Raw genomic sequence first — 14,075 nt, 5'->3', positions numbered from 1 at the left:
CTCGTCGCCCTTAAATCGAGCTACGTCGGCCCGAAAGGCTTCGGGTTAACCAAGTTTATCGACGACAGTTCTCTGGTCTTCACTGCCAAATCGTCTACCGTTTCATTTCCCCTTACTCCGTCAAGGCCCGGCATCCAAACGATGCCGATTGTACCCTCCTCAGAGAAGGATGGTACAATGACTGTTTGTGACTTTACCGTCCCAGTTGTCATTGCCCTTATGACCATTTTACTGTCGGTAAAGATGTTCACACTCGACATCCTAGCGTTAGTACCACACCAACTCACGCATTCCGCTATCGCCCAGATTTCCGCCTACATCACCATATTATGGTCAGGCAGTCTAAAACAGATCTCAGTCCCTAGATTCCCAATGAAGACCCCCAGGCCCACTCTATCCACTAGCTTTGATCCATTCGTGTAACATTATCTTCCAGATGGCAATAATATCCAGTATTAGTTTCTGGATTCTCAATGTAGACCCCCAGGCCCACTCTATCCTCTAGCTTCGATCTATCCGTGTACATGGTCTTCCAGGCTTCCGTCAATCCAAGACCGTGCCGCTGGCAGCAGTGCCTCGCACTCGTCCTCAAGTGTCGTCTCAGGTATCCGATCGGAAACCTCTCCACTTTCTTCCAGGTTTCCTATCGTCGCCTGGATTATACCGCGATGGCATGAGCTGCTCCCATCCTCAATCCATTCTCCCAATGCCTTAAGTCTCATAGTCGCAGTGGCTGCCTCACACTTAATATGTATGTCAATGGGTCGGATATCTAGAATAGTCTCCAGTGCCCTAGTGGGCGTGGTCCTCATCGCTCCGCCTATGCCAAGACAACATGTTCTCTGAAACCGTTGTGTGGTCCTTATGTTACAGTTTACCTTCTAGCAATCCACCAAACTACTGAGGCGTAAGTATGTAGTGGTCTAATCAAGCTGCTGAAGAGCCTGTGGATTATACTCGGATTCAGGCCTCATTTCGAGTCTTCGGCCCGTCTACATAGTGCCCAACATCTATGAGCCTTCTCAGTATGCTCCTGAATGTGACACTTCCAATGAAGTTTCCTATCTAAGATCACTCCTTACTATTTGACCTTGTCAGACATCGATATCGTTTTATTGAGGAAACGTAGTGCGTCAATTTTGCCCACCTTCGTCTTTCTCGTGAACAGGCTTATTTCTGTTTTGTCTGGGTAAACATTGAGACCTTTGGATCTAGCCCAGTCATATGCCATATGCTAGACCCTTTCGGCCCTTCTGCATAGCTGGTTCGGATCCTTATCCCTTAGAAGTATTATAACTATAACATCGTCTGCGTAGCAGACGGGTTCAAATCCCTCCTCAATCAGCATCCGTAATAGGTCATTTATGGTGGTCACCCATAGGAGTGGCCATAAAATGTCCTAGGCGTGCCCTGTATCACTTTCTCCCTTATAGTTATGTCATGGGACCCGCAATTTATCAAGCTGTTGCTTAGCACATGGTTTATCCAGTCTCTAAGGACTCGGTCCATACGGTAATGGTTTAAGGATTGGATTAATGTGTCAGTCCGCACATTGTTAAACGCCCCCTCGATGTCAATGCAAACCGCCAACGTGTACGTCTTGGCATTGAACGATTCTTCTATTTTATGCTCAGCCTCGTGCACGACAGTCTCCACCGACCATCCCCTGACATAGCCAATATGTTTGTATTTAAGCAGTTCGCTGGATGTCCTACTCTTTATCATGGTATCCGCAATGCGATCTATGGTTTTGAGTAGAGGAATGGCTTTTGAGTAGAAAGGACGTATGACTTGCCGGACTTAGGTATAAATACCACCCTTGCCTCCTGCCGGACTTACGGATTATATGAAAGTCCTAGGCACGCTGTTAAAATTTTTGGCCAGACGAGGCGTCAGATAGTTCGCCTCCTTCAGTAGTAACGCCGGAAATATTCCATCAGGTTCGGTTGATTTAAATGGTTTGAAGCTCCTTAAGGCTTCCTTGATCATAAACTCCGTTTTGATAAATCTTCGATCAACCTCATTATTCAAAGATTCCAGTTTCTCTGTGATTCCTATCGTATCCTGTGGAAAATGCGTTTTCGTCAAAAGCATGTCCTCCGTTGTTTCAGCTTTCACTCCCATGTCGTCTACAAACGTTTCAGTTTGGACACGGGTTTTTGAGAGCAACTTTTTCATTTTGGCAGCGTCATTAACGCTATCGACCTGTTTCCAAAAAAGGATCTTTACTTATTCAAGTCTTTCGAATCTTGAAGTCGGTGATAGGTCCGTCGTCGGGTCGCTGTTTGTTAGCCTGTGTTGGGTTCCTCACCACTCCCTGATATTTTAGTATTAGGATCTTTGCTTATCCTAGTCTTTCCAATATTGAGAGAGGCGGTGATTGTCTCGTTGTCAGCACCCTGTTCGTTGGGCGGTATTGAGTCACCTGACACTGCACGGCCTGATGTCTCAATATGAGGATTTCTGCCTATCCTAGTCTTCCAAATCTTGAAAAGGACAGCCTTGCTCCCGTAGTGCGCCATGGCTTTAGTCTTAGCCAAACTCATCACGGAGACTTGATCAAAGCCAACCAAAAGGAGAGTTCCTTCCTTCTTCTCCTTCCTGTGGAAGACCTCCTAGTTCTTTGTACAAAATATCCCCTACAGTCGCCACAGCCCGAAATCTTGGACTTTGTACAGGAAAAACCACCATGACATTTGATAGTTAATCAGGCATTGTCCCTCCTTCCATCGATTTGCTGTTCCCTGTAAAATTTTAACATCTTGGGTTGCTATATAAACGAATTCGACCAACATTCTGAGTAGCGATAATTGATTGATTGGACTCTATGATGTTCTAAAGTTTCTCTTGTTTCTTCGGCACAACCCAATGTATTGTAGATGGCTATTAATGAAAATATCTACGCTGAGTGTTGTTTGTTGCAGTTGTATGTATTCATTGTTGTGTTCGTTTGTGTTGCTTTTTTTTTTGTTTTGTTTGTGTTAACTCTGCAGGACTATACTTACCACGTGCTCGTGGTTTCGTTAGCAACTTAAGCACTATGCTGTTATATGCCGTTTCATCAGCTACGCCAGAGTCCTTCACAAGTTTTTCCTTGACTGCAATACAGATATTGTGCCGAGCCAACAATTCTTCCAGCTCTTCAAAGGCCTGGGGAAAAAAAATAACAGTAGGGATGGTAAAAAAACAAATATAAAAAAAAAATCTTTTTTGGTCATATCTATATATAGATTTCTTTCACTTTGAGTGTTATGCTGACAAATTAATTTTTGGTTTGCCATTGATTGGCAAGTTTTTGTGTAATGGACAAACATAAATGAAGAGAAATGGTATTTTTGTTAAATGCTTCTAAACAATTAAATTTTTTTTTTTTTTTATAAAATTAAATGTTTTATTTAAAATATGAAAATAAATGGAGTTTTAGTTTCTTAGTTTATATTTTTTTATAATTCTACCTACCTTTATGCCATAATTACTTTCTTCATAGATAATGGAAACATAGCTCCAGCCTAGGCGTTTAACTATCTCCACCATAGCCTTGACTTGGTAGTGATCCGAGGGTATGGTTCGAGAAAAATATTCGAAGCGTTGTTTGTTACTCAATTCGGGGCTGGTGGAGAAAAATGAGACCTGCAAAGAGAAAAGAAACACAAATATTTTGTTAAAAATGAACAATTAAAAGAAATCAAGTAAAAGCATGCTAAGTTCGTTCGGGCCGTATTTAGGAACCCACCACCATGGATTGTGCTAAAAATTTATGCAAATTAAATTAAGTTGAAGGGGAGTTAATTTTATTCATTACAGAACACTACCTGCAAAATTTTTATGTGGGAGCTATATTAGGTTATAGACCGATTAGGGCCGTACTTAGCACAGTTGTTGAAAGTCATAATAGAACACGATATGCAAAATTTCACCCAAATCGGATAAAAATCGAGGCTTGTAAGGGCTCAAGTAGTCAAATCGGAAGAATGGTATATATGGAAGCTATATCATGTTCTTGATCGAGGAGAATTATTGTATAACAGAGCAAAATTTCGGCCAAATCGGCTTGTATGGGCCTAAGTAGTCAAATCGGGAGATCGGTTTATATGGCAGCTACATCAGGTTATAGACCGATTAAGATCGTTCTTAGCACAGTTGTTGGAAGTCATAACAGAACACCATTTGCAAAATTTTAGCTATATAAGACAAAAATTGTGCTCTTCCAGGGGCTTAAGAAAATCCAGAGATCAATTTACAACTATATCTACATATATAAAAATTTATTTCTGTTTGTTTGTTTGTTCCGTATAGACTCAAAAACGGCTGAACCGATTACCTTGAAATTTTAACAGATTGTGTAGATTGGTCTGGAAGGAAAGATAGGCTATATAATTTTTTGATATTGGGAGGGGGGCGGACCCTTCCCCTTACCCCAAAAGAACTACCCAAAAGTAAAAGTGGACCGACAGGGACAATATGGGACTAAAATGAAAGGTATTCAAGAGTAGAATACGAATTTCGTAATAAAAGTTGGGTCCAAGTACCTGGGGGGCCGCCCCAGCCCCCAGTATTCGGGAGTAGATTACGAATAGGTCAGGAAGAAGAAATATGCGGACCCTTCCCTTTACCCCAAAAATAGCATCCAAAATCACAAGTGGACCGATAAAGACAATATGGATATCAAATGAAAGGTATTGAAGAGAAGTATACGAATGTAGTATTAAACATTGTGTCCAGATACTCAGGAAGTTGCCCTAACCCCAAAATATATAAAAACAGACAAATTGGTCATCCATATAAATATGGGGCTTAAATGAAAGGTATTCGGGAGTGCATTACGAATCTGGCATACAAAATTAGATCGAAGTGCAGGGGGTCACCGCACCCCCTAAAATCTTCCCAAAATGGTCATATGACCAATCATGACCATATGAGACTCGGTTTCTTTGTTTGTTCCGTAGAATCAAAAAAGGAAACATAGGTTATATAATTTTTGATATCGGATCGCCAGCATTAAGAGGGGATAACCACCGCTTTAAATTTTGTCCGAAGTTCCTCCAGGATTCGAATGCAGGCGTTCAGCGTCAAAGGTGGACATTGGCTACAGTAGCACGATATCCACATTCAGGGCGAAGTATCCCCACCCTAAATAGATATTAGAGAGTTAAAGAAGGCGCAGCGGAGCGGGCCCTGTCTAGCTAGTTCAAATATATATATTCAAAGCCGAAAATCCTTTGTGCGATAAGAAGTTTCGACTCCTTTAAGTCGCCAGGCCCTGATGAAGTATCACCGGTTGAATTACAAGCTGTGTCTGATAGATTGTTTCCCTGGCTTAGGGAGATATACTCTGCTTGTATCAGAATGTCATATATACCTGTGGGATGGGGGGACACGAAAAATCTTCGTCCTATTAGACTGTCATATTTTATGCTGAAGATTCTTGAGAGGTTGATAGAAACGTACCTGAGGGCAAAGATCTCTGGAGATCGTCTGTCGCAGCAGCAGCATGCATATAGTAAAGGCAAATCCACTGAAACAGCCCTACACGACCTAGGCGCCTGCATAGAGGGTTCTCTCGCTGTCAAGGAATATACAATGGCAGCATTTCTTGACATTAAAGGTGCTTTCAATAATGTAAAACCGACGACAAATCGTGAAGGAGTTACTAAAAGATGCATTACGACAGGCTTGGGATCTGTGGATCTAAAAAGGTGGGTCAGCAGAGGCACTCCTCAAGGAGGTGTACTGTCCCCTTCTTCTTGGGAATATAGCCATTAACAATATATTATTGTCTCTGGAAGAAAAAGGCATAAAAGTGGTCGTGTATGCTGATGACGTGGCAATTGCGGTTAGGGGATAGTTTCCCAGTACTCTAAGAGATATACTTCGGGAAGCTCTACGTGCAACAGCAAAGTGGGTTATCGAAAGTGGTCTGAGTATAAATCCGTGCAAGACAGAAGTAGTTCTTTTCAGCAGGAGATACAAGTTGCCTACAGTGCAACCTGTCTCCTTGGGTGGAGAGAATGTTCCATTTACGGAAAGCGCAAAATACCTGGGTGTTTTGCTGGACAGGAAAATTAACTTCAAATCCAATATTTTGGAAAGGGCAAGAAAGGCAACTCTTGCCCTATATACCTGCAAGAGTGCCATTGGCAAAAGGTGGGGACTTAGACCGCGTGTCATGCATTGGGTATATACTGCAGTTGTCATACCTTTTATGCTATATGGTGTTACAGTCTGGTGGACGGCGCTTCAAGGGTCCACCTACTGCTCAATACTTAACCAGATCCAAAGGATGGCTTGTTTGTGCATCACAGCTACACTGAGGAAGACACCTTCTGATGCACGGAAGTTAATGCTAATGCCTCTGGACATTGTGGCTAGACAAATTGCAGCGACCACTGCCGTGAGGCTATGGGGGCTTTCTCATTGGTCGTGTGGCGGCTATGGACACTGTGTTATCCTTGATACAATATCCGATGTTCCAGGCAGTGATTATTACACCTTACTTGAGCCGCTTTTTGATAAAAATAACTGTACCACTATTCCTGATAGAACCGTTTGGAACTACGATATCCCTGGTAACAGAAGTTACACAGATTTCTATACGAATGGTTCCAAGCTAAACGACCAGGTGGTCTTTGGGGTGTACACTAAAGATCTAGAACTGGTCATATCGAAATGGTTACCCGACCACTACAGTGTGTATCAAGCGGAGAGGCCACCGTAGCGCAGAGGTTAGCATGTCCGGCTATGACGCTGAACGCATGGGTTCGAATCCTGGCGAGACCATCAAAACAAATTTCCATCGGTAGTTTTCCCCTCCTAATGCTGGCAACATTTGTGAGGTTCTATGCCATGTAAAACTTTTCTCCAAAGAGGTGTCGCACTGCGGCACACCGTTCGAACTCCGCTGTAAAAAGGAGGCCCCTTATCATCGAGCTTAAACTTGAATCGGACTGCACTCATTGATATGTGAGATGTTTGCCCCTGTTCCGTAGTGGAATGTTCATGGGCAAAATTTGCATTTTCATCAAGCAGAGATCCTTGTAATCAAGGAAGTGGTCTAATAGCTCAGATATTAATGTCATAACGAAGATTGGCATAAATATCTTCTCAGACAGCAAGGCAGCCACTTAAACCCAGAAGAACTTATTTCTGAACACAAAGACCGCCCTCGGCTGTTGCAGATCTCTCAACGGCTAAACGGATCAAAATTCTCCTGTTCTGGGTGCCGGGCCACAGAGATATCCCAGGAAATTGTAAAGCGGACAAGCTTGCGAGACTAGGAACTACTCTACACAATCCAGGGATACTGGAATTTGTGGGTATGCCTCTAGCGACATGTAAGCTAAGTTCTCAGGACCAGGCCCGAAGGACAACGAATGATAAATGGTCCCAAAAAGGCTGTGAACATTGCAAAACTATGTGGTCTTATGTAGATTTTGAAGAGTTTTACCACTTTGCTGTTATTGGTTAGAACAGACATCTCAGTTCTTGTGTCCGTCATGACAGGCCACTGTCTAATCGGAAATCATGCTGACAGACTGAAGGTTGCCAGCAATGACTTTTCCAGAAGCTGTAGGGACATCGAGGAGGCCACCGTAGGGCAGAGGTTAGCATGTCCGCCTATGACGCTGAACGCCTAGGTTCGAATCCTGGCAAGACCATGGGAAAAAAATTCAGCGGAGGTTTTCCCCTCCTAACGCTGGCAACATTTCTGATGTACTATGCCATGTAAAACTTCTCTCCAAAAAGGTGTCGCACTGCGGCCCGCCGTTTGGACTCGGCTATAAAAAAGAGGCCCCTTATCATTGAGCTTAAACTTGAATCGGACTGCATTCACTGATATGTGAGAGGTTTGCCCCTGTTCCTTAGTGGAATGTTCATGGGCAAAAGTTGTAGGGACATCGGACAGGGACAGAAAGAAGAGACTTTAGAACACCTTCTGTGTGTGTGTCTCGCACTAGCAGTCACAAAGAGTTCCACTTTAGGTTCCCATTTCTTTGAGAAACTGTCTGATTTAGCGGATGTGAACATTCGCATGTTGTTGGGCATTTTAAAGCGATCTGAATGGTTCAACGGTAGGAACTATTGCCCAAAAAGTAATTGCGGATTTTTTAAAAGAAAGTAAATGCATTTTTAAACCTAGAATTAACTTTAATCAAATATACTTTTTTTACACTTTATTTCTAAAGCAAGCTAAAAGTAACTGACAGAAGAAAGAATGCAATTACAGAGTCACAAGCCGTTGAAAAAATATGTCAACGCCGACTATTGCCCAAAAAGCAATTACTTTTTGGGCAACCCAATAAAAGACATCTTACATCTTCTGTTCCTGGCATCACAGTGGACGAAAACGTCTTAGTGAGTCTGATGGCAAACTGCCACTTAAACCTATTGTAAATTTCATGAAAAGGATATGGTCCTGTAATCGTGCTTATGTTGCCCATTGGGCTGATGTTTGTTTTGTACCTTCCACAATGGTATGGGGGCATACTGATTTCGTCATTCCGTCTTGATATTCTAAGTTCGATTTAGCCATGTCCTTCAGTCTGTCTGTCGGAAGTACGCTCATTTTCAAAAGAATAAAGCTAGCCGCTTGAAATTTTCTACCAATAATTCGTATTAGTGTCGGACGGTCGGGATTGTAAGCGGGCCCTATCTGTCCATTTTTTTATATAGCTTTCATATAAATCGATCTCGGATATTGACATCTTGCGCCTCTAGCAGGTACAATTATTATCCGGTTTGGCCGAAAGTAGTCATGAGGTGTTTTGCTTTGATTTCCAAGTATGGCCCCAATCGATTTATAACCTGATATAGCGCCCACAATAACCGATCTTGGATTTCGACTTCTTGAGATTTTAGAGGGCAAAACTCGTATCCCATTTGGCAAAAATTTTGCATGAAGTGTTTTGTTGTGACTTCCAAAAACTGTGTTAAGTATGATCTGAATCGGTTCATAGCCTGATATAGCTCCCATATAAAGCCATAGGGCTATTTGACTTCATGAGTCTCTATATGGCCGAAATACCATCCGATTTGGATGAAGTTTTGCACGTTTAGTTTTACTATGACTTTGAGCAGATGTGGTATGGTTCAAATAGGTCCATAATCTTATATAGCTCCCATATAAACTGATCGTCGATTTGACTTGTTGAGCCCTTAAAAGGTGTTATTAGGCCATTACATGTCCTATGACTTCCAACATATGTGCCTAGTATGGCCGGTCGGTCTATAACCTGATATAGCTCTCATATTTACCGATCATAGGTTCGTTGAGGGAACGTTCATGGGAAATTTAGTAGCAGACTTCTACTATGGTCCCCAACATCCAAACCAAGTATGGCCCGAATCGATCCATAGCCTGATATAACTCCAATAACATAGCAATTCTTATCCAATACCCTTTGCCTATAAGGGCAAACTGCTCACATATTAATGAGTGCTGTTCCCATTCAAGTTAAAGCTCAATGATAAGGGGCATCCTTTTTAAAGCCGTGTCCGAACGGCATGCCGCAGTGCAACACCTCTTTGGCGAGAAGTTTTTACATTGCAAAGTACCTCACACATGTCGCCAATATTGCAAATTTGGCCGTGAACATTAAGGAACAGGGGCAAACTTCTCACATATCAAAGAAATCTGTCTGATTCAAGTTTAAGCTCAATCTAAGGGGCCTCATTTTTAAAGCCGAGCTCGAATGATGCGCCATAGTGCGACATCTCTTTGGGGAGAATTTTTTACTTAGCATAGTTCTTGACAAATGTCGCCAATGTTAGGAGGAGATAACCACCACTGATTTTTTTTCTGATGTTTTCGCCGGGATTCGAGCCCAGGCGTTCAGCGTCATTGGCGGATATGCTAACCTCTGCACTACGGTGACATCTGTAGAAAATTTCCCTGCATTTTTTGTTTCATTTTAATTTGCTATGTATTCAAAATTTTGTAAGCTTTAAGTTTTTATTCATCAAAAAAAAAAAGAAAACAGAAAATTTAGAGCTACAATGCTTTTAGGTATTTTCTTGTGTCACCTTACTTACTTTAGTTTTAACGACAGACTTCTAAACTTTGCCAAGTTATGGTGAAACATTTTGACTTTCAAAATTAAAAAAAAAATTGCTCTAACAGCTGTTATATTGCAGTTTATACTCTGATAATTAAAGGAAAATAGAAAATCCTGCAACAGATTTTCATTTGCACAAAGCTGTATGCTGCCAATTACTTTTCCATTTTCTTGGTCCTTTGTTGAGTGCAAGCTGTCAAGAAAATTTTGTCCGACTACTTCCTTTGTCTAAATTTGTTTTTTTTGCAGAAAGGAAGTTAATTGAAATTTTATGCTTGAAAATTAGAGGAAAAACTGCAAATAATCACCGTCATTGCTGAAGTCCTTTATCGGTTGGTGGGCAAACATGCACAAACTGTTGCACATTATTGTGAACGTGCACTGGAACATAAGCCCATTCACTTGCAAATAATGTGTGCACATGTTAGTGTGCCCATCACTGCTGCAGACAATACCTGCCATTGCTTGTCAAGTCATAGCCGATGGAATTTTCTCTCTTGCCAAAGACTTGGAATGCTGGCTTTGACCACACAAATCTATGAACAAGGCTACACACAGCAAAATGCACAGGATTCACAGACTTGCAATGAAATTTTATGCAATTATCTGACGGTTGTAATTAAGAAATTATCCACCCGTCGCTTCTGATGCTAAGCTAACATTAAAGGGTTGTGGGAGCAAGAACGAAAACAATTAGGATTACGAAAATTAAATGACTTTCCTGACTACAATCAGCTGGTGGGTAATGATTTCTTATCATTTGAAGTCAGATTTAGGAAAACGAGAAAAAAATACATTGAGATCGGTTGAGTCGAACTTTAGATATTCTTCACCATGGACCATATGTGGAAAGAATGGCGAGGCGCTTAGTACAATTGATTATTTAAAATTTCACCGAAATTGGATTACAAGTACGAATCTGTAGACCAAGTATCTGAATCTGTATATCGGCCTATATCTAATTATGGGCGATTTAGCGTCTTAAAAAACTTAATCTTCGTATGAAAAAAAAAATACGGATGTATATTTCATCTCAATATCTCAATTTTCAAAGGATGTGGAGTGATTACAACCAACAGTCACACAAACGGGCATAAGGATAGACACAGGTACATCGTTAAATCGTCTTAGCATTTTACAGCGATCAAAATTTTCCCATGAACATTCCATTAAGGAACAGGGGAGTGTTTCTCACACACCAATGAGTGCTATCCAATTCAAGCTTAAGCTCAATGATTTGGGACCTCCTTTTTATAGTCGAATCCTCTTTAAGGAGAAGTTTTTACATGACATAGTACTTCACAAATGTCGACAACATTACATTGAAAAAGTATTTATACTAATTTTAAAGATTCAAGCCAATGTTGCTAATCCTTATTTCAAGATAGTAAATTTTCCAACTTTTTGAGGGAACATTCCCTTTGGCGAAAAATATTTCCTTTATTTTTGTTGCTAAACTCCTACAAATAAGGAAAAATCTTAAATTTTGGCCAATTTTTTTCAGTGTAAGGGCAATAACCGTAACTGAAAACGTTTATACTTCCCACCATAGGATGGGCGTACACAAATTTCCACACTCATGTAAACCTAAATCTCGATTTGACACCTTGAGTACATAAAACAGGACATTTTATTCAAATATATTTAAGAAACAAGTAAGAGCGTGCTAAGTTCGGCCGGGCCGAATCTTATATACCCTCCACCATGGGTCGTATTTGTCGAGTTCTTTTCCCGGCATCTCTTCTTAGGCAAAATGTCAGCCAATTCGAATAAGAATTGCGCCCTTTGGGAGCTCAAGAAGTAAAATAGACAGATCGATTTATATGGGAGCTGCGTCAGCCTATAGACCGATTCAGACTATAATAAACACATATTTTGATGGTCCTATGAGGATCCGTCGTACAAAATTTCAGGCAAATGGGATAATAATTGCGACCTCTAGAGGCTCAAGAAGTCTTGATCCCAGATCGGTTTATATGGCAGCTATATAGCTATGTAGCTATACAGGTTAAGAACCGATTTGAACCTTATTTTACACAGTTGTTGAAAGTTAGAATAAAACAAGTAAACGCGTGCTAAGTTCGGCCGGGCCGAATCTTATATACCCTCCACCATGGATCGCATTTGTCGAGTTCTTTTCCCGGCATCTCTTCTTAGGCAAAAAAGGATATAAGAAAAGAGTTGCTCTGCTATTAAAACGATATCAAGATATGGTCCGGTTCGGACCACAATTAAATTTTATGTTGGAGACCTGTGTAAAATTTCAGCCAATTCGTATAAGAATTGCGCCCATTGGGGCTCACGAAGTAAAATAGAGATAACGATTTATATGGGATCTGTATCGGGATATAGACCGATTCAGACCATCATAAACACGTTTGTTGATGGTCATGAGAGAATCCGTCGTACAAAATTTCAGGCATATCGGATAATAATTGCGACCTCTAGGGGTCAAGAAGTCAAGATCCCAGATCGGTTTATATGGCAGCTATATCAGGTTATGAACCGATTTGAACCTTATTTGACACAGTTGTTGAAAGTAAAAATAAAATACGTCATGCAAAATTTCAGCCAAATCGGATAGGAATTGCGCCCTCTAAAAGCTCAAGAAGTCAAATCCACAGATCTGTTTATATGATAGCTATATCAGGTTATGGACCGATTTCAACCATACTTGGCACTGTTGTTGGATATCAAAACGAAATACTTCGTGCAAAAACTCATTTAAATCGGATAAGAATTGTGCCCTCTAGAGGGTCAAGAAGTCAAGACCCAAGATCGGTTTATATGGCAGCTATATTGGGTTATGGAACGATTTAAATCATACTTGGCACAGTTGTTGGGTATCATAACAAAACACGTCGTGCGAAATTCCATTCCATTCGGATAAGAATTGCGCCCTCTAGAGGCTCAAGAAGTCAAGACCCCAGATCGGTTTATACGGCAGGTTAATTTAAATCATACTTGGCACAGTTGTTGGGTATCATAACAAAACACGTCGTGCGAAATTCCATTCCATTCGGATAAGAATTGCGCCCTCTAGAGGCTCAAGAAGTCAAGACCCCAGATCGGTTTATACGGCAGGTTAGGGGCCGATTTGAACCATACTTGGCACAGTTGTTGGGTATAATAACAAAACACGTCGTGCAAAATTTCATTTCAATCGGATAAGAATTGCGCACTCTAGAGGCCCAAGAAGTCAAGACCCAAGATCGGTTTATATGGCAGCTATATCAGGTTATAGACCGATTTGAACCATACTTAGCACAGTTGTTGGATATCATAACAAAACACGTCGTGCAAAATTTCATTGTGATCGGATAAGAATTGCGCACGCTAGAGGCTCAAGAAATCAAGACCCAAGATCGGTTTATATGGCAGCTATATCAGGTTATGAACCGATTTTAACCATACTTGGCACAGTTGTTGGATATCATAACAAAACACGTCGTGCAAAATTTCATTCCAATCGGATAAAAATTGCGCACTCTAGAGGCTCAAGAAATCAAGACCCAAGATCGGTTTATATGGCAGCTACATCAAACATGGATCTATATGGCCCATTTACAATACCAACCGACCTACACTAATAAGAACTATTTGTGCAAAATTTCAAGCGGCTAGCTTTACTCCTTCGGAAGTTAGCGTGCTTTCGACAGACACACGGACGGACGGACAGACGGACGGACATGGCTAGATCGACATAAAATGTCACGACGATCAAGAATATATATACTTTATGGGGTCTCAGACGAATATTTCGAGTAGTTACAAACAGAATGACGAAATTAGTATACCCCCCATCTTATGGTGGAGGGTATAATATGTCATGCAAAATTTCAGCCAAATCGGATAGGAATTGCGCCCTCTATGACAGCTAAATCAGGTTATGGGCAGATTTGAACTGTACTTGGCACAGTTGTTGGATATCGTAACAAAACACGTCGCGCAAAATTTCATTCCAATGGGATATGAATTGCGCACCCTAGAGGCTCAAGAAGTCAAGACCCAAGATCGGTTTAG

The 14,075-nt window shown here is 41.2% G+C and overlaps 1 protein-coding gene across 1 annotated transcript in view; it reads right to left on the bottom strand.

Annotated features, from left to right (window-relative positions):
* The window catches only part of LOC106089588 (metabotropic glutamate receptor 2), a 492,052-nt gene that overhangs the window by 89,591 nt on the left and 388,386 nt on the right, over positions 1-14,075 (bottom strand). Inside the window, exons 3-4 of the mRNA XM_059369726.1 lie at positions 3,460-3,630; positions 3,006-3,150 (exon numbers count right to left, since the gene is read on the bottom strand). Coding sequence (XP_059225709.1) covers positions 3,006-3,150; positions 3,460-3,630 — 316 coding nt within the window. The remainder of the gene's footprint in view (positions 1-3,005; positions 3,151-3,459; positions 3,631-14,075) is intronic.

The sequence above is a fragment of the Stomoxys calcitrans genome, chromosome 5 (genome assembly GCF_963082655.1).
Source record: "Stomoxys calcitrans chromosome 5, idStoCalc2.1, whole genome shotgun sequence".
NCBI classification, from domain to species: Eukaryota; Metazoa; Arthropoda; class Insecta; order Diptera; family Muscidae; genus Stomoxys; species Stomoxys calcitrans.
The sequence above is the reverse complement of the archived record's forward strand: the minus strand, read 5'-3'. Positions and strand labels throughout refer to the sequence as shown.